We start from the raw sequence: 19,449 nt of genomic DNA on the forward strand, positions 1-19,449 counted from the left end.
ACTTTTGGCGTTCAAAAATTACATTTTTCGATTTTTGGTCAAAATAACCGGGTTTATACAGGTCAACCGGGTTTTAAAACTGGGGGAAAGCACCAAAAACGGGTGTTAATGCCTGGTTGGTATTTATGGCCAAGCCGAACCGGGTTTTTTTGCAACTTTCCTGTGCACGCCACTAGAGCAAAACAAAAAAATACGAATTCCGTTTTGACCATTATAAAGCTTCCCTGAAACTTACAGCTCGATCGGCCCATAAAAGTGGCGCTCGGCACTAATGGGTTAAACAATAGTGTGTAAGATAATATACAGGTACTCTTTAATGAACGTAATGATATATATACTCTAATTATAGAGAAGCTACTCAAATACAAAATAGGATAATACTTTAATCTTTAAAGCCAATACTAAAATAAATCAAATTTTTTGTTTGGCATTTTTTTGAGCCAGTCTAAAGTTGAATAGGGCACTCTATATTTGATGAAAAGTGACACCTTACTAAATATTATATTTATATAGACATTTATACAAAACTACCAGATTAACAAAAATAGTATTATTTGTTGGCCTGCTATAAATTATATAAAAGACTTAATTTTAAACTAGTTAATAAGGAAGAAGATTAAAGTGCCATTGATATACTCTTCCTCTTGTTAATTAATGTTGTAATAGCTAAATGGGTTAATTTTAAAATTAATTGAAAGAAAAAATCTTCCAAATTTTGGTTGTGCCAAATTTTTTTTGCATAAATAACGGAACACTTGTATGAAAAGGTATTATATTTTATATGCATTTATTCAGCTTCTTTTTAGAGAAATAGGGATAGGTCAATAACATACAATATAAATCCAAGTAAATACAGAGAGAGAAGGGATATTAAGCTGCTTGTTGCACTAGTCCCTAGAGTTGTTTATTAACGTTTTCTTATTTGCTTGCTTAACAACATTAAATTTTGATTGATTGGTTAATTACGTTGAGTGTTTAAACGTTTTAATCACAAATTTTAATCTACAGAAGGAGTAATTTTGTGCATCATCATTGAGGATATACTTCAATTTATCGGCCATTGTCTTATCCCTTTAGATCTCTGAAGTAAAAGACTGAGGACAAGCCGAAATAAAAGACACACAGACAGAGTGAGTAAAGCTAAGCGTTCTATAACACGGTTTTGGTGACGAAGGTGAGGGCATTACCTGTAGCTTGGCACTTTGTGTTGCTAGTCTTTGTTTTGAAAGATTTATCAATATGGTAACTGTACGAAGGACGTACAAACTGTACATTCTTGTCACGTACAGCTGTACTGTACAGCCAGGCTGAGAAAGATGACTGGTTTCTGCTTCTTTAATACCTGAAACAAAATTAATTTCTAAACCTCTATAATTTTACCAATGGGGCCAGAATACACTTTTATTGGCCAGTGGTAAGGCACTATAAAAAGCTTCCATAATAATACTTATAATTCCAGTTGATTGGTCTGTCAAAAAGGTCTGTCTATCTAAATATGCTAATTGAGTTCTTTTTGTATTTTTGTCTCTATTTCTCTAAATGTGACCATATATTTATTTATCTTTGACTTTCTATGGGGAAAATTTAGCTTGCTAATTTGGACCTCGTTTATTAATCATTTCATACATATAGTAAAAGGGGAGTGGATGGGAGGTATAGTCATTTTAGCCAGCTGCGAGCATTACTTAATTAGAATAGATAAAATTCTGGTGTAACATCCAAGTAATAATATATCGATTCATAACAGATCTAGAAGTTCTTCTTACTGAAAGTAAACTTATTCCTCAGTGTTGTTATCATTCTAATTATCTACTTATCTATGATAATGTTTGGTAGATGAATCTATCTATCTATGACCTACAATGCTGGTAGAGTTGTGGGTTGACCGAACTGCTGAACGGCTGTGTGTGAAGGATATTGGGCCATCATTACTCCAGCCTACAAAAATTTGATTTTTATTAGAAAATTTTAAAAGTAATTTGTAAAAAATAAAAAAAAGATAAATAAAAATGAATAAGTGTTTTTTAAATATTTATTAACATCAATTAAAATTTCGAAACCTTAATACAAATACTTGAAACTTGCCTGCTGTTGTGCAGCTGCTGCCAGCTGTGCTGCATGCTGGGCACTAGCTGGCAGGCTTGCGGCAGCTGTCGCGTGCTGACCAGGGCCTGAACTGCCGCCGGCGGCTGTCTGGTTTGTGGGCACTCCATACACGGCTGCAGCTGCTTGTACGTTCTGAAGGCTGCAAAACAAATATTTATTAGGCATCTGCAGATAAATAAATGAAAAAAGAAAAAAAATAGAGAAAAATTACAAGAGAGAGAAAAATAGAGAAATATATAGAATAGAAGTTCCATGTTAGGCACATAACCATCCCCCCCCCCAACCCCCTTCATCTCCCTTGTTAAAGATAAATTAAAAATAATAGGGACGTAGTTTTTTAACATATATTTTTGCTAGCAGACGAAAAAGGTTCCAAACATTTTGGCCAGGTAGCTGTCTGGATTATACTTCTATACTTGTACATTTATTTTAGAATGCATATAAAGGTGCATAAATGACTTCTAAACAACTATAAACAAAGAGAGAAAAAAATGCAGGCTCAAAATTCACTCTACTGTGTGCATTTCTAAAAGACAAAACCAGAAATTATAATTTTAATGAAGAAAACTTCATCCTTTTAATTCTCTTTCTCATTTTACAACTAGAAAGCATTGATAAATGTACTGAAAAATACAAAGTAGAAAAAAACAGACTCAGATTTTGACTAATCTTCAAAATTATATATCATTTTCAGTTCTTACTTACATTGAAAAAACTTTACTACTGCTCATTTTATATTTTTTTTTGTAGTGTATAATATATATTATATTTTTTTCTGTTTGAATGTCTGTGTGGTTGTTTTATACACTTAGTTGTTGAATTTCTATTGTTTCAGGCAGTAGGCAGTACATTAGACTTAAATTAGAGAAATTTAGACCTAATTGTGATTTTGATATTTAAAACCTATTAGAATATTTGTTTTGTTGTTTGGTCCCTTTCCATGAGCAGATGGTAGGGAAGACAATAGCCTAAAACCACCCAAAGAGCTTAAAAAGCTGTCATGAAAAAGTAAAACTAATATCGACCAGCAATTTTTGAGATTTTTAGCTTCAGACAAAAACTTACTACTTTGTGTTACGGGTTAGATATTTAGATCTAAAGAAACAGACAAAAAAAACAATTATATTATGCAAAGTCTACAATCAATTGGTCTATTTCAAAGCAGAAAAAAAGGAAAGACATGAGGGGAGGGGAGGGGGGGAATAGATAGATAAAGAGAGAGAAGAGAAAAATTTTAATTCATATGCAAATGTCATTTCAAGAATGCAGAAAGCGAGATAGAAAGATAAATACAGAAAGGCTATAAAAGAGAGTTAGGTCTAGGGAAGGTTTTTGACTATTTTGGGGGAGGTTACCACCATCCTCCTAAGATAAATCACTGCAATTCTGTGTAAAAAGTTAGATGAGACTCCTTAATAATTAGAATCGAGTTTAAAAGTTATATGGATAGGTAGATATTTTTTATCTATTTGTGGTAAATGCCAGGAGGTGTTGTAGGGGGCTTTGGGCACTAGTTCCCAAAGTCTTATATCTGACTCAACAACTTTGGGGACAATTATTGAATCTTGATTTGTTGGTGTATGAGAGTCCAAACGATTCAACCACTTATTGTAATCTACAGAAGGGGTAATTATGTGTACACAATTTATCGGCCATTGTCTTATCCCTTTACATCCCTGGGTAAAATCATAGTTGGATACAGATAAAAAGGTAGATAGATATGTATCTAGATTATTAACTAAATCAATGCTTTAAACATTTATAATAAAGTGATAGATAGATAATAATAAGGTAGTTAGAAAGACATATGTATAGGTAGATAGATATGTAATTATCTATCTGTTTGACAGTGGTGATGAAAAAGTATTGTTAATTGAAAACAAGTTTTGTAAAAAGTTGGTTAAAGTTTCAATTTATCACAGAAAAGTTGTTCCTACTAAACCCAGGGACAGACACATTATAAATATTTATATATTCTTTTTACAAAGAAAAAACAGAATTAAGAACTAACTTTAATTATAGGGTGATACAACTTTATCTTTGATTTTAATATGAAATAAATTGAAAATAAGCGGGGGGGGGGGGGGAGGCCCTGGTAGTTTTTCGATTTTTTGTTTTGTTTATTGCTTTAGGTCAGGTTAGGGTAGGTTATATAAATATTGCTTACTTGGTGGCCCGTTGGGATGGGGTCCACAGCAGGAGTTAGGCATATAAAAAAAATCCCCCCCCCCTCCCCTCCCTCCTCTTATTTTCAATTAAATAAGGAAAGGGGTAACCAGTGCTCAACTGACACTTTGTGTTAAAGCACCAAAAAATTATTAAATACCTTTCAAGAGACTTGATGCCATAAGTGAAAGGATAAAGGTTAGCAGGGCTCTTGGGCCACAGAGCACCACCATCTTCCCCGCCCTTCAGTGTCGCTGTCTGCTGTTGCTGCGGGTCTCTGACAGCTGCGGCAGTGGTGCCGAGGATCGGCTGGTTCAATCCGATGCCCTGGTTCAGCCCGTCTAGCACACTTGATCTGAAATAGATAATATTAATGCCTAAAGTCTTTTTTTATCCTTTAACATCTAACAATAAAGTTTAAAAATTAAGTCTCAACAAAAATTATTATTGCTATCAAAACTTTTAATTTTAAGACTAATAGTAAAAGAATATAGTGACAAAGTAGGGTAACAGACAGGCAATAAACTCATTGTAACTTCAAAATCAAATAATCGTTATTTATCGTATCGTATTATAGACAGCTTTCCGCGGATATTGATATAAAATATAAATGAAATATATACGTGCAAATTAGTTATATAATTAAACTATACATATTTTGATAGATAATAAATATCAAAATTTGTATAAAATGAGGCAATAATTCAATATTAAATAGAAATAATACAAAATATCTATTTCAATTTCAACTGCAAAAAAGTAAAGAAAAATATAACAAAAGTAAAGTAAACAAATTGAAAGAAAAGGCTGTTGAAAAATTGTCCTACCAATATTTGTTGTCCTCTATACATATATTTATTTATCTGCCAAAGGCAAAGAGATAGATATTCGGGGATTTAAAAAAAATAGTCAGTTAGGATTTAGAAAGCGTAGCTAGCTAGTCTGTAATCATTATCAGGAAGTCCGGACGTCTATTTTAAACATGCTGATGTTTTAACTTTTTGTATGATATATGTACATAGTCATTCTATTTTTGGATCATTGGTTAATAGGACAAAAAGGTACTCTATTTTAGACAAAGCATCTTTATAATCAAGTCCTAAAAATGCAGGTATGTCCTTAAACAGAATCATGTTTTTAAGGAATTTAACTATTTATACCTTTAGATTAATATTCTGCTTGTTAAGTTTTGACACTCTACAATAGATATATAAGTTTTCCGAAATTTTAAAGTTAGGGGGAGATTTGAAATGTGCATCAAATTTTGAGGATTTTTTATAAAATTCGTTTTTTCTACAATTCTTTATCTAAAAGCGGAAATGCAATTTAAGTTAATTAATTTTGCCATCTGTGATTGGTGGATTTAAAAAATCTGCGCTCTGATTGGATGGCGTACATCATTGAACCAATTAGAGCGCAGGTAGTTTAAAATCCACCTATACTATTGGTCAAAATTAATTAACTTAAAATGCATTTCCGCTTTTAGATAAAGAATTATACAAAAAACGAATTTTATAAAAAAATCCTTAAAATTTGATGCAGATTTCAAATCTCCCCCTAACATTAAAATTCCGGAAAACTTATATATCTTACTCTACAAGTGTTAATGTTCGATTGATCTACAGATTTCAAAGCTTCAATTAATAGATGTTGTGATTCTTGCTTTTATTAAAGTTATACTTTTTAACTAGTGCTCTCGTTAATTTTTTTTGAGATTACAGAAAGTAGATCGACTAAGTTTGGAATTAACAGTTCATGTTTTAAACTGCATAAATGGATATAGAATATTTGTTGATATATTGACAGGAGATTATTTGTCGTCAATTTAGCTCATTTATTGGTCACGTCGTTCATCCAGTAAGAGGGTTAGGGGATAATTCTAGCCTGCTGCAACTTTAACTTACATAACATGAATGTCTGGTGCGACATCCAAGAAATAATATATCGATTACTTTTGCACCACTTTTGACGTCATATTCTCCATCTCTTTTTTAGGGGTTTTCTTCCCACTTCTCCTCTCATCTTCCACATTATATGACGTCACAGAAATCAATGCAAAAGTTATGCAGTTTGTCTTCGTCCATAAAATTACTGAATATCCGTCCCTTGCCGTGATCTGCATTTCTTAAAAGATGTTCTATGTAAAATGTATAAATATTCATGAGCGTTCACAGGGTGGAGGGTTTTTGTATTGGGTTGATAATCTTTTTTTTACCTTATAATGAAACAACGTAAAGTGCCTCAAAAACGACGTCATTCAATAAAATGACCAATGATTGTTAAGTATACAATGTAATTGACTAATGATAAAATTGTATAACGTCATTTTTTGGTGGCCCTTTACGCTGTCTCTCTTATAATTGCTTTCTTAGATGTATTTCTTTTGTAATTGTAAGATGTATATTATTTGTTAAGGCTCCATAAATTAATTTTTTTAATGTTCTTTAGTAAGTTTTTCTCAGTTAAAAAAAAAATAAACTTGAAATAAAAAAGTTGACTAAAATATATCCTATGTAAAAATCCTGAGCACACCTTTTAAAAATATGCAAACAAAAAGAAAACAATTTGCTTCAAATGCATACAAACATACATTTGCCTCCCATTTCCATATTTAAATTCCTTATTTCTCCAATAACCCTTTTCTTAATGCCTTTTTTTCAACAAACTTCCACTCCCCCCCCCCCCCCCCCCTCCCAAACACACTCTCTTAATCCTCCATCTACATTTTTTGCCCCGTGTGCCATTTTGAACTGGAAGCATTTTCTTGTGCACATTTTTTTGTGACATTAAGAAGGCCTTTGATACTTGTTGACAATATTTCATGCTGTCAAATACTTACATTCCCTTGTACATATGTTTGTGTGTGTGTGTTTTTTTGGGGGTGTGGCTTTTTTCTGTGTATTGCATGTTAAGTGGATTTTTTTAAAGCAAAGATTTTATTAGGGTGGGTACGTCCTCCATCCATTTTGTTAATTTAAACATGTTAGAATTGTCCTATAGATTTTAAAATTGGTATTATGATTTATATGAGGAAGCTTAGCAACTCTATAATCGTTACCAGAAAGTTCGTTAGTGCATTTAAAGCTGGTTTTAATATTTTTGACAACAACCTTTTCATCTGATTTTTGGAATAATGATTCCTAAGAAAATAAAGTCCGATACATAAGCTAGGCATATCTAAAGTTAAATGAAGGTATGTCCGTATAAAGTATCCTATATATCTTAATTCTGCAACAAATTTATGATCTATTTTGTTAAAACTTACAAAGTAATGTTCTGCTTCTTAAGTTCTGTAGATTCTGACACTCTACTAGAGTTATTGTTCGTTTTGTCCTTCTATCATATTTAAGAGCTTCGCTTTTGTAGATGGTTTCATACTTGATATCATACTTTTAATCAAGCTGTACATTATATTAAAAATGTAAATGTGTATAAAACTGATAATTATAAAGTACCTAAATTAGGTTTAAAAATCAATATTCTAAATAATATTAAATGCAACATGGCTACTAGGTTAGGATACTAGAATTCCAAAAAACAAACTTAAAATATTTCAATAAAACAAATTTCGGGTATAGTCCTTTTCACGACATCCCTCCATAAGGAGCGATTCTTCGTATTTTTCACAGTAGCTTTTCTCCTATTTCTAGCCCCTGCGGGGGGCTCTAACCCTGCGGGGCCAATTACCTAACCCTGTGGGGCAATCACCTAACACAATATAACCTAACCTAACCTAAAATAACCTATAAAAAGCCATTTAAAAAATACGAAGAATCGCTCCTTATGGAGGGATGTCGTGAAAAGGACTATACCCAAATTTCTACAAGATTTCTATAAAACCAACATTGCCCAAGGGAGGGAGGGGACCATGGGCTGTTTAATACACTAGTCCTCAAAGTTTTATAGTTAAATTTTCTTATTCGTTGGCTCAACAATTTGGAGACTTTTTATTAAATTTTGATTAATTAGATTATTAAGGTAAGTGTCTAAACGTTTCAACCAAAAATGGTAATCTACAGGAGATTTAATTTGATTAATATCAATGGGGATGAACATCAATTTATCGGTCATTGTCTTTCTTGCATTTCCCCCTTTTTCTAAGATACATCTTTTAACGAGGATGAAAAAATAAACAGAATCAAAGAACACTAATTTATAAAAAAAAACAAGGATGACAACATCCATAAAAGCAAAGCTCTGAAACGATATGACAGACGAACATTTGTTGAGTGTCAGAACTGAATATACAAAATATGAAAATAAAAGGTTTGACAAAATTATACGTAAATTTGTTGCAAAACTTCTTAAATACAGAATTCTGTTTAAGGACATACTGACATTTTTAATACTTGATTATCGAGATGCTTCGCTTATAATATTGTTCTTTGTTGTCCCAGGAATCAATATACCAAAAATCAAAAGGATAATTAAAACACTTGAAAATTTGTTGTTAAAAAAGTAGAAAAATCAACTTGTTTAAAATAGACGTACGGACATTCTGGTAATGATTATAGAGTTGCTACGCTTTCTAAATCGTACCCAACTACTACAGAAATCATCATGCAAAGTTTGAAATCGATAGGACAATTCTAACATGCCTAAATTAACGAATAAAAGCTATCTATCTCGGACGGACGGACGGACGGACCGACCCTAATTATAGAAAAGCTTCACTTTTAAAAATTACAATGAGATTTTTGTCTATATAGATTTAACAAACGGTCAACGTGTAACTATAAATTTGAACAGATCAGACGATTCTTTTTATGCCCAAATTTGTGAAAGAAAACATTGTACCGAAAAGACATGTACCTGATCCTATATTATAGCAAAGCTTCGCTTATAAAAATTGCCCCTTAACGGATCAAATATAAATATTACTAAATGAATAAATAATATCTGTAATTTAGTATGCAAAGTTGTCTAGTTGTCACAGCAAGTCAATCAAAAGCATAAACTTTAACATTTTCCCCAACTTAATTAATGTTTTAAGGTTTGGTCCGTTTCCACAAGAGTTTTAGCTACATTTCCCTATATAATAACAGAATGTGTGTCTGTATTTACTTATGCCAAAAGATATCTTTTCAACATGACCGACTTCTAAACAATTTTTCGATAATTTTGTGCTATTTTAGGAGGGGTGATTAAAAGACTATCTTTGATGTATATATAATAATACAAGAGAAAATATTTAGCCTTCTACTTTTTCACCAGTCAAAAGAAGAAGTCTTTTTGCGGTACTTGCTTACATGTGGTAGACTGGAGCACCGAAACCCCCCCCCCCCCCCCGCTTAGTTTTGACAAAAATCAAAAATAAGGGGGGGGTAGTTTTTTAATGTCTGGAAAACGGCAAGGAGGAAAAAAGCTCAGCAAGGCAAAGACTTAACCCCCCCCTTAATTTTGAAGAAAATCCAAAATAAGGGGGGGGGGTAGTTTTTTCACTGTACAACACGCCAGAAAGTTTAGTGAGGTAAATCAAGAAAATCCAGTATACCAGAGGGGAAACCTTATTACAGGGATATTCATGTTTTGGGGCATAATTTCCTTATTTATTGACTTTGGCCAGTAAAAGGTTTTAATTTTGCGCAAAATTAAAACCTTTTACTGGCCAAAGTCAATAAATAAGGAAATTATGCCCCAAAACATGAATATCCCTGTAATAAGGTTTCCCCTCTGGTATACTGGATTTTCTTGATTTACCTCACTAAACTTTCTGGCGTGTTGTACAGTGAAAAAACTACCCCCCCCTTATTTTTGATTTTCTTCTAAATTAAGGGGGGGTTAAAAACTACCCCCCCCCCCTTATTTTTGATTTTTGTCAAAACTAAGCGGGGGGTTAAAAAACTACCCCCCCCCTTATTTTTGATTTTTGTCAAAACTAAGCGGGGGGGGGGGGGGGTTCTGTGCTCCGGTCTTCACATGTAAGCAAGCACCATGCATGCTAAAATTGTTCTTGGGACAAACACACTGAAACAGGGGTTCTTAATGAACTTAAAAAGAGAAAGAAAAAGAAATATTCGAAATTTTTGCCTCCATATTTTTGTTAGAAATAATAATTATTGAGTTATATTGCACTGTTTCAAGGCATCTTTATTGTACAAGTAACTGCTGTACTTGTTTATGGTATATTATATTTATTGGTTATATATAACATTAGTAAAACATATATGCATAGATATATATATTCTATATGTATATGAATATCAAATTAACAAAATAACTTGATTTGGATCTCATATTTTATACAATAAGTTATTTGATATATAATATTATTATATTATTATTATCTATACAATATATAACAAAGGCAATCTCCATATATGTAATACAAGAAAGATGAAAAATTGTTGTCAATAAATCCCTAAATATGATATCCAATACTTCTAAAGAAGCGAGGATGTTATAGTTATCCTAAATAATTATCGTCCATGGACGGATGTACAACCTAAATGTAGGGTAGCTGCGCTGCTAATGATAGTACATCGTCATACTATAAGGAAAAAACATATACAGTATTATTTTACTAATAGAAATATTTCTTTTAAAAGTCAGACGGACAAAATAATGTATAAACCAAATGTACATCCTTATACTAAAGTAACAGGATGTCTGTTTGACTGTTTGTGTGATTGTGTATTTGTGTGTTTGTGTGTCTGTCTGTGTGTTTGTACCGAAGGATCTCGCTAACCGCTGAACCGATCGGGTTCTCCATAACAGGGTAGTTTCTCATAGGTCCCAGGAAAGTTTATAACTATTTTGGGGGAGGGTACCATCACCCTTCCAAGAGAAATCAAATAAATCGAAATTGCAAAGTATCGTAGCATTTCAATAGAGACTCCATCGCAACATTGCAAGGTATCTTATTATTTTTTATTAAAACATTAAACATTTAAAGTGCCACTAGAGGCCTCTAGGGGGCGTAGCCGCTAGTATAATTAAAATGTATTTCGAAATTATTTCCCGCATTTTCAAAAAAATATTACGAACATCTTATATTTGTTTTTGTATGATTATAAGAAACAATATTTTTGGATAAAATAAATAAAAGTAAATGTAGAGTGAAAGTAAAGAAAAGATTGTGACCAAAACTAATACTTTTATCCAGGATTTTTGGGGATAATGGATTTACAAAATGCGCCAATTTAGCTTGCTTACATGGAACTCGTTTGTTGGTCAGTTCGTTCATCCAGTAGGAGGGGATAGGATGGGCTCAATGGGGTGGTAAAAAGAGGAAATCCTTATTGTAGACAACTGCAAGTTTCTTTTTATTAGAAGAGAACATGAAATATGCCAAAAATAATGTATCCATTTTGGAGAAAGGGCAACTGAATAAATCTATTTTCACCTGTTAAAACTATTATATTTAGTAATATAGATAGTTTATAAGAAGCTTAAGATTAGAATAAATATTGAACACAATTAAATTAAATTAAATTCTCCATTTTAGGAAAGCTTTACATAGGCCTCGGGAGGATTTTATGCTTTTTTTATTTTTAGATTTAAATCTTGGGATGCTTTTAGGCTATTTTTCTGTCCCTTCTGTACACCTAGATACTTTTGCTTAATTTTAATAATCCTATTTTATTGGCGCATTTTTTTTTCTATATGCAACATCCATGTTATTCCTATTACCATACTAAGCTAAAACTTTTTAGATAAGTGTGTATAAAAAAAAGATGTAATACAATAGATGGTCATCAATATAGAAAATTTGTGCTGTTAATATAAATATTAGAAATTTTTTTTTCATTTTTTTTCAATTTTGTACCCCCCCCCCTTTCCGACTACCGACGAACAACTATTTTAAGTTAGGTTAGGTTTTAGGCTAGGGAGCCGAGCGCTGCGGCTACGCAGGCAAGGGGGCCGAGCGCTGCGGCTAGGCAGGCAAGGGGGCCGAACGCTGCGGCTAGGCAGGCTAGGGAGCCGAACGCTGCGGCTAGGCAGGCTAGGGAGCCGAGCGCTGCGGCCAGAGTTCATAGTTCGCTGTGGGGGGTGGGGGGGGGGGGGGGGGGGTTACTCAAATTTTCAATATTGAAAAAAAAATTTCTAAGAGGATAATACCTAAATATAATATGATATATACAATACAATATAATATACATCCACAAATAAGATACACAAAACTAACCTTTCATTATATTAAAATCTTTGTTTGAAAAGTAATAGTTTTGTATCAACCAATCAAAATTAAGTTATAGTACCAGTATTTTTGAGCCAATGAATAAGCTAACGTGGTTAGAAAACTTTGGGTACCAGTGTAATTTACAGTCCATCGTGCCCTCCCTCTAATCATTATAGCTTTATTATTTGGGGCACATATGAAGTTTATTTGATTTATTACTCTTATTATTGTATGCTATTACAAGGATACAATATTTATTTATAAAACCAAAAATAAGTTTTCATAGATTTTTTACTCTAGTGTTATATTGAAACTTTGTAGCAATTAATTTTTAAATTATTTTCTCAATATTTTATGTCCTCCTTATAATAGCCATCCTATAGGGCTGTTCACTCACGATCACCTCAAACTTTGAAACCCCTTATTTAACCCCCTTTAAAATTTTAGAAAATGCATTAGATTCCTCCCTTTTTAACCTTTAAAAACCCCCATTTTACCCCCTCAAATTAAAAAGCTTGGACGTCCCTGCTCCTTGAATTTTTACAGCCTTATTAAAAATTATAGGGGGTTCATATCATCCCCTTTAGACCTCCATGGGCCCTTTAAAAGAAAGAGGGGTTGGGACGTGGGACCTCCTTAAATTTCAAAAGTAAAAAAGAAGAATACGCTACTTATGTATTATTTCTTTCTTGTAAGCTATCATTTACTTATAATTGTAATAAACAAATAGAATTACAAGCAATAATGGCCTGTAATAAATTATATTATCCACTTTTATTCGGAAAAAAAGAATAAAAATAATTTTTCATAAAAAATGGTTCAATAATATACATTTTCAACAACGAAAGCGTAGTTTCTTTAATAAGCGGCTGTACGTCCATTTTAAACGCTGTAATATAAAAATATGTTATAATATAATATAACAATATTTTAGACTTTTGTCAAAATGGACTTTTTATTGCTTGATTCTTACACCAGACTTTCATGTTCTCTAACAAAGTAAAACTTGTAGCTGGCTAAAATAACGATTCCCTCAATTCCCCCCGTTAACCCCTTCCCCTCCCCTCATACTGGATTAATGATCTGACCAATAAATATTGACCATGTTAGCAACCTAAATTGATGACAATTTTTCCCCTGTCATAATATCTAGCTATATTCTATATACCTTCTTATTAGCTAGATCCATATCGTCGCCACGATGAAATGTAAAATTTGAATAAAAAGGTGTCATGATAACAAAAACTTTTAATTGGTAAAAACTCTACATGACATATGACATTAAAACGCAGAAGTTTTATAATACTCATGACACCTTATTAAGTACATCTAACCAGAGAGAGAGGGGACAAAAGGCTGTTTATAACGCTAGTCCCAAAAGTTTTATAACATTTTTTTATTCGTTGACTTAACATCTTTGGTATCTGCATTTCTATATTTCCGTACGTTAATTTTGGAAAGCTTTGACAACTTTATTTTCATATTGTAGATTCTTGTAACTATAAGGTAAAATTTTAGTAATTATTATCAAAAAATTTTACGCTTAATTTAAATTTGCTTATGATTTTGGTAATTTGTAAGGAAACTTTCACAATATAGAAACATTATTTAGAATGTCATAGGTGTAAAAAAAAAATTCAATAGTGAAGGTTAAAGCCCCTAGAGGCCAGAGACAAACGCGTAGACTGATTGTTTTTAGGAATTTTGCTTATGTTATGTGTAAAAATCTGACTTTGTTTTTACATATTTTCCTGCTATTTTAAAAATTAACTACATGGAATGAACGTTGAATAAAATACTTTTAAATTTACTCTTACTACGCCAAAGTTTAATTGAATTTCAGAGTTATAGTAACAAGCGCCCCCACAATAACTCTAAATAAAATAAATTTAGATATCAAATTGATGGTTTTTAACAAGGGCAGTTTTATATTGTAATGTAAAGTAATAGCTTTATTTTGTATGAAGCTAAATATCTCGGAAAATGCTTGTCCAAATAGTCTGTACTTTTCAGAGAAGCTTTATAAATATCTAGGGATGGTTATAGGTTATTTTTCTGACCCCCCCACCGCAATCACATAAGATTATATTAACAGAAAAGGACAAAATAATGTGCAGAAATGAATATATGTATTATTACTTGGATCGTACACCAGATTTTAATTTTCTCTAATAAAGTAAAACTTGCAGCGGGCTAAAATAACGTTTCCCTTTCCACCCCCATTACCCCATACCCTCCTCTTCTATTGCATGAACGAAATGTTAGTAAGTTAATTTTACGACAATTTTTCCACTGTCATAATATCTACGTATATTTTACATCCATTCAAAATAGACTATTTTACAAAAAGAGTTTTCACTGTTTTATACAAAATTTTTAGAGTAACAAACATTTTAGAGATTGTAGAGGGGGGGGGGCGTGCCCGGGGGGAAGGGTTATGTGAAGATTGAGTTATCAATATGCCCGTAATTTAAAATTTATAAACTTTACTAACAAAATTAGTAAATGAAAGGGGGATGTGATTGAAAAGGGTTGCTATGCCAACAATAAATAGATAACTATAGAGATACAGAGGAGATAGATATGAATAGATAAACAGATAGATAAAGAGGAAATACATAGTAACAGATATATAAAGAGAAAAAAGGTTATACATTCTACAGAAAATGATAGATATAATGAGAGATAGAAAAAATAAAGATAATAGTTATTTCTCGCATCGTATTATAAACGGCTTTCCGCGGATATAGAATGTACAATTATATAGTTTTTCGTATGGATGAGAATCGGTTCCTATCCACCGGATTCGAATGAATACGAGAAAGATAATTCAAGAATTGATAGCAGTAGAAAAATGGATAGAAAGATATAGAGAGAGATAAAGAGAGAGAATTTATAAATAAATAGATAGATAGAGAAAAATATCGAAAAAGTTAGATAGTTAAACTAAGTTAGAGAAAGAAATAGAGAAAGAGTTTAGTTTAAAAGAAAAATCAGAGGTTTCGTGATCTTTTTTATACATAAAAATACGGATGATTTAAAATCAAAGGAATATTTTAAAGCTAATTCTTTTAAGCCTTAATTCATTATATTTGCACTTTATAACATTTATTTTTAAAGAAAATTTAATATTTCATGGTATTTATTTTGTAAATATATAAGCCGATTATTTGCCGCGTTTGAAAATTTTAAAAGAATCACTTTAAAGGAATAAAAAGCTAAAGGCAAAATATTGTTTTATTTCTTCGGGCCACAACAATTTAAATATTTTTATTTTTCCGCTGGAGCCTATTTGTTTACGTTAAATTTTAAAATCATATCTGTATTCAAAGGAATAAGAAAAATGGCCTAAAACGAAACTTAGATATACAAATTAAATAGCCTAGAACCATCCAGGGACCTAAAAGACGATGCCAAAAAATAGAGTATTCATTAGTTAGGAAACAGACAAAAAAACCTTACTACTTTATTAAAGATTCATAAAGATGCTACGCCTTTTTGGAGGTTTTCTTTCTTGTATAGTACAGGCAAATAAGAAACATTAAAGAATTACAAAGACATAAAAATGAGATTATTGTTCTCAGGGATAAGACAATGGTAGATAAATATATTTTAATCTAACAACGATTACTTTTCTTTTTATATCCTGTATTATAAAGTAGTAAGCTTTTTTGTTGGTTTTAGGATATTTTATTTTTATTAATAAGTCTTTGTATGATTTTTGGTTATTTTTCTGCCCTTTCATATCCTCAAATATAGAGCCCCTAAATGCTCTAGGGGCACAGGCGCTAGTATATCTATAAAAGAAAGAAATAAATATTTTCACGATTTGATTATAATAATTAGTTTTTACTTTTTTTCAGGTTGGGGTATGTTTAGTCTCCCCCCACCCCCCAACCCGTCCCTGCTGTTTCAAGTCTGCTATCTAAAACTTGAATTTCATATAAAATTAAATTTTTATGTTTTAGAAGCTTTTTATATTGCCTATAAAGAATAACGTCATACTAGCCTTCAATTGGCCAAATGTATACTGGCCTGCTATTGGTAATTTAGTCATTGAATGGTCATTTGTTTTGTATGACGTCATTTTATTAGCCACTAAAAAGAGCTTATTTTTTACTATACAAATGATAATATTAGTTAAGAGTTCAATATAAAGTTCTATCACCTTATTTGGTTTTGCTTTATAATTTTTCATATGGCGGGTATCCCTTTTCCCTGTGTATTCCTTACTCCTGGCAGGGCAGGGCTAGATTGTTCATCCATATAATTAGATCATATTTCAAATTCAGATTGCGTATCCCTTATTCCTGGCAGGGCAGGGCTAGATTGTTCATCCATATAATCAGATTATATTTCAAATTTATAAATTCATATTGTATATCCCTTATTCCTGGCAGGGCAGGGCTAGATTGTTCATCCATATAATTAGATTATATTTCAAATTCATATTGTGTATCCCTTATTCCTGGCAGGGCAGGGCTAGATTGTTCATCCATATAATTAGATTATATTTCAAATTCATATTGTATATCCCTTATTCCTGGCAGGGCAGGGCTAGATTGTTTATCCATATAATTAGATTATATTTCAAATTCAGATTGTGTGTCCCTTATTCCTGGCAGGGCAGAGCTAGATTGTTCATCCATATAATTAGATTATATTTCAAATTCATAAATTCAGCGCGCACTCCATGTAAATTTCAGATATACAGGGAAAGACAATTGATTATTAGAATCTTATCCTAAAATATAAAGTAATTTTTTTTTTCGTTTTTAGTCTGAGATTTTGATAACTACTAATTGTTCTCCATTTTAGGGAAGCTTCTAATAGATCTTAGGATTGTTTTAGGTATATAATTTTTTAGGTCTAAGTTGTAGGATGGTTTTAGGCTATTTTTCTCCTTATTTTAAATCTCTCTTCGAATACAAAGCTTCTAAATGCTAGGGTCACAACGGTTAGTATTAATATAATGAAGAAAAATTTAAAACAAAACTATTTGTAGTTTTTTTAAAGGGGAGGGGGGAGAGGGTTGGATTATTTCCTATATTCCTGTATTTAGTATATAGTATGCCTCTACTCAATTTTAAAACAAATTTAATTTTCAGTTTTATAGAAAATATATATTTAAATAGAATAAACCAGTTTTTAAAACTTTATAAAGGTTTAAATATGTTATTTTTAGAAAGTCTCATTTAAATATTTTGATAAACATTAAAAAACAAAGTAATAATAACCTGCATTTTGATATATCTAAAAATGTATTTAATTGTTAAATATATTTATTTGAGTAATTTAATGCAGCTAGACATTAGCAAAACGTTTGATATATTACAAAAACAAACATTGGAGAAATTATTATTGAAAGTTTGAAATAAGTGGGATGATAGTTTATAGGATGATTAAAAACATTTTTAGCAGTAAGATAACATTAGCTAACTCTTAATAATAAAAAACTTATTCCTTATATTACCAATATATGTTTTACAATTTAATTATTTAATTAATTTATTTATATAAGTACCCAAAGTTTTATAAACACATTCCCTTATTCGTTAGTTTACAAATTTTTGGTACTTTTAATATATCTCATTGGTTGGCACTTTTTGTCTTAGTCGGGAAGCAGGGAAGTTTTAGCTTTTACTAAAAGAGGGAGGGGGGGGAGTGGGTTATATCAAATGAGGAGTTTCGAAGGTTTGATAGGTGTAAACATGTATTTTTAAAACTTTTTAGGGGGTAAAATGAGTGTTTTCAAAGTTTGAAGGGAGGGTAAACACTAAGAGATATAAGTTTTCCGGAATTGTAATGTGGGGAGTAGATTTGAAATCTGCATCAAATTTTAAGGATTTTTTATAAAATTCGTTTTTTGTATAATTCTTTATCTAAAAGCGGAAATACAAATTAAGTTAATTAATTTTGGCATCTGTGATTGGTGGATTTAAAAAATCTGCGCTCTGATTGGATGTCGTACATCATTCAACCAATTAGAGCGCAGGTAGTTTAAAATACACCTATCCTATTGGTCAAAATTAATTAACTTAAAATGTATTTTCGCTTTTAGTTAAAGAATTTTAAAATTTGATGCAGATTTCAAATCTACTCCCTACATTAAAATTCCGGAAAACTTATATCTCTTAGTAAACACCGCTTTACCCTCAGACGTCTATGGTCGGACGAACTAATTCTTGATAAACTCTAGTAATTGAGAAGCTACGCTCCAACAAGACCCTGTACTGCTTAGAAAATGATATAGAACATAATCTTGATATGAAAAAATTTGAATAAATTCAAATTGCCGCAAACTGATATGAGAACGGACATGGATAGCTATTTTGAAAAAGAAAAATTGTGTTAAGTTTTGAATCACTGTCCGTCTGTCTGTTCGTTAGCCTCTAACTTAATTAACCAATCAAATCAAATAAAACAAATCCTTAAAGTAGTTGAGCCAACGAATAAGAAAACATTGTAATAAAACCTTTTGGACTAGTGTAATAAACATTCAAATGTTTCCTCCATCCCTGGTCTAACTATGTTGTTAAATATATATTCTTTTCTCATCTAAATCACCTTATCTGTCCGTTTGTTTTTGGATATATTTAAGAAATACTTATCTAATTTTACTGAATTATAATGTAATATTATTTTCCAGACTATTTTTACGTGTCCTAAGCTATGAGTTGAGTATCTTCATATCTCCTTGCTCAAAATATATTATGTCAGTTTTAGTTAAAGAAGTGTAGATACTCAAAACTTTATTTGAAAACTATTTATCAAACCCGTTTTTCATTTTAATTAAACATAATAATCATTATGCAAACAAAATATGTAATTATATTGCTGCCCAATTTATAAAAAAATCTTTACTTTTTTAAATAGAACCAAAAAAACAAGGAATTTTGATTTTTTATTAGTTTAGGTTTTTTGTCCGTTAAAAACTACTGAACTGATTAAGTCATCCCAAAATGAGATTAGGCTTTTTTTCAAATTATAACCCCCCTTTACTTCCACAGAATACATTACTGGAGCGCAACCGCTAATCAAAAAATAAAAGAACC

At 31.4% G+C, this 19,449-nt stretch overlaps 1 protein-coding gene across 3 annotated transcripts in view; it reads right to left on the reverse strand.

Annotated features, from left to right (window-relative positions):
- Positions 1 to 19,449, reverse strand: part of LOC145334527 (cytotoxic granule associated RNA binding protein TIA1-like) — a 212,589-nt gene that overhangs the window by 8,562 nt on the left and 184,578 nt on the right. For all 3 annotated transcript variants that reach the window (XM_080179987.1, XM_080179985.1, XM_080179986.1), the window contains 4 exons: positions 4,433 to 4,627; positions 2,086 to 2,245; positions 1,862 to 1,938; positions 1,188 to 1,342 (listed from right to left, as the gene is read on the reverse strand). In XM_080179987.1, coding sequence (XP_080036113.1) covers positions 1,336 to 1,342; positions 1,862 to 1,938; positions 2,086 to 2,245; positions 4,433 to 4,627 — 439 coding nt within the window. In that variant the 3' untranslated portion in view covers positions 1,188 to 1,335. The remainder of the gene's footprint in view (positions 1 to 1,187; positions 1,343 to 1,861; positions 1,939 to 2,085; positions 2,246 to 4,432; positions 4,628 to 19,449) is intronic.

This window comes from Acartia tonsa, chromosome 12, assembly GCF_053477335.1.
Source record: "Acartia tonsa isolate MP-2025a chromosome 12, ASM5347733v1, whole genome shotgun sequence".
In the NCBI taxonomy this organism is placed as follows: Eukaryota; Metazoa; Arthropoda; class Copepoda; order Calanoida; family Acartiidae; genus Acartia; species Acartia tonsa.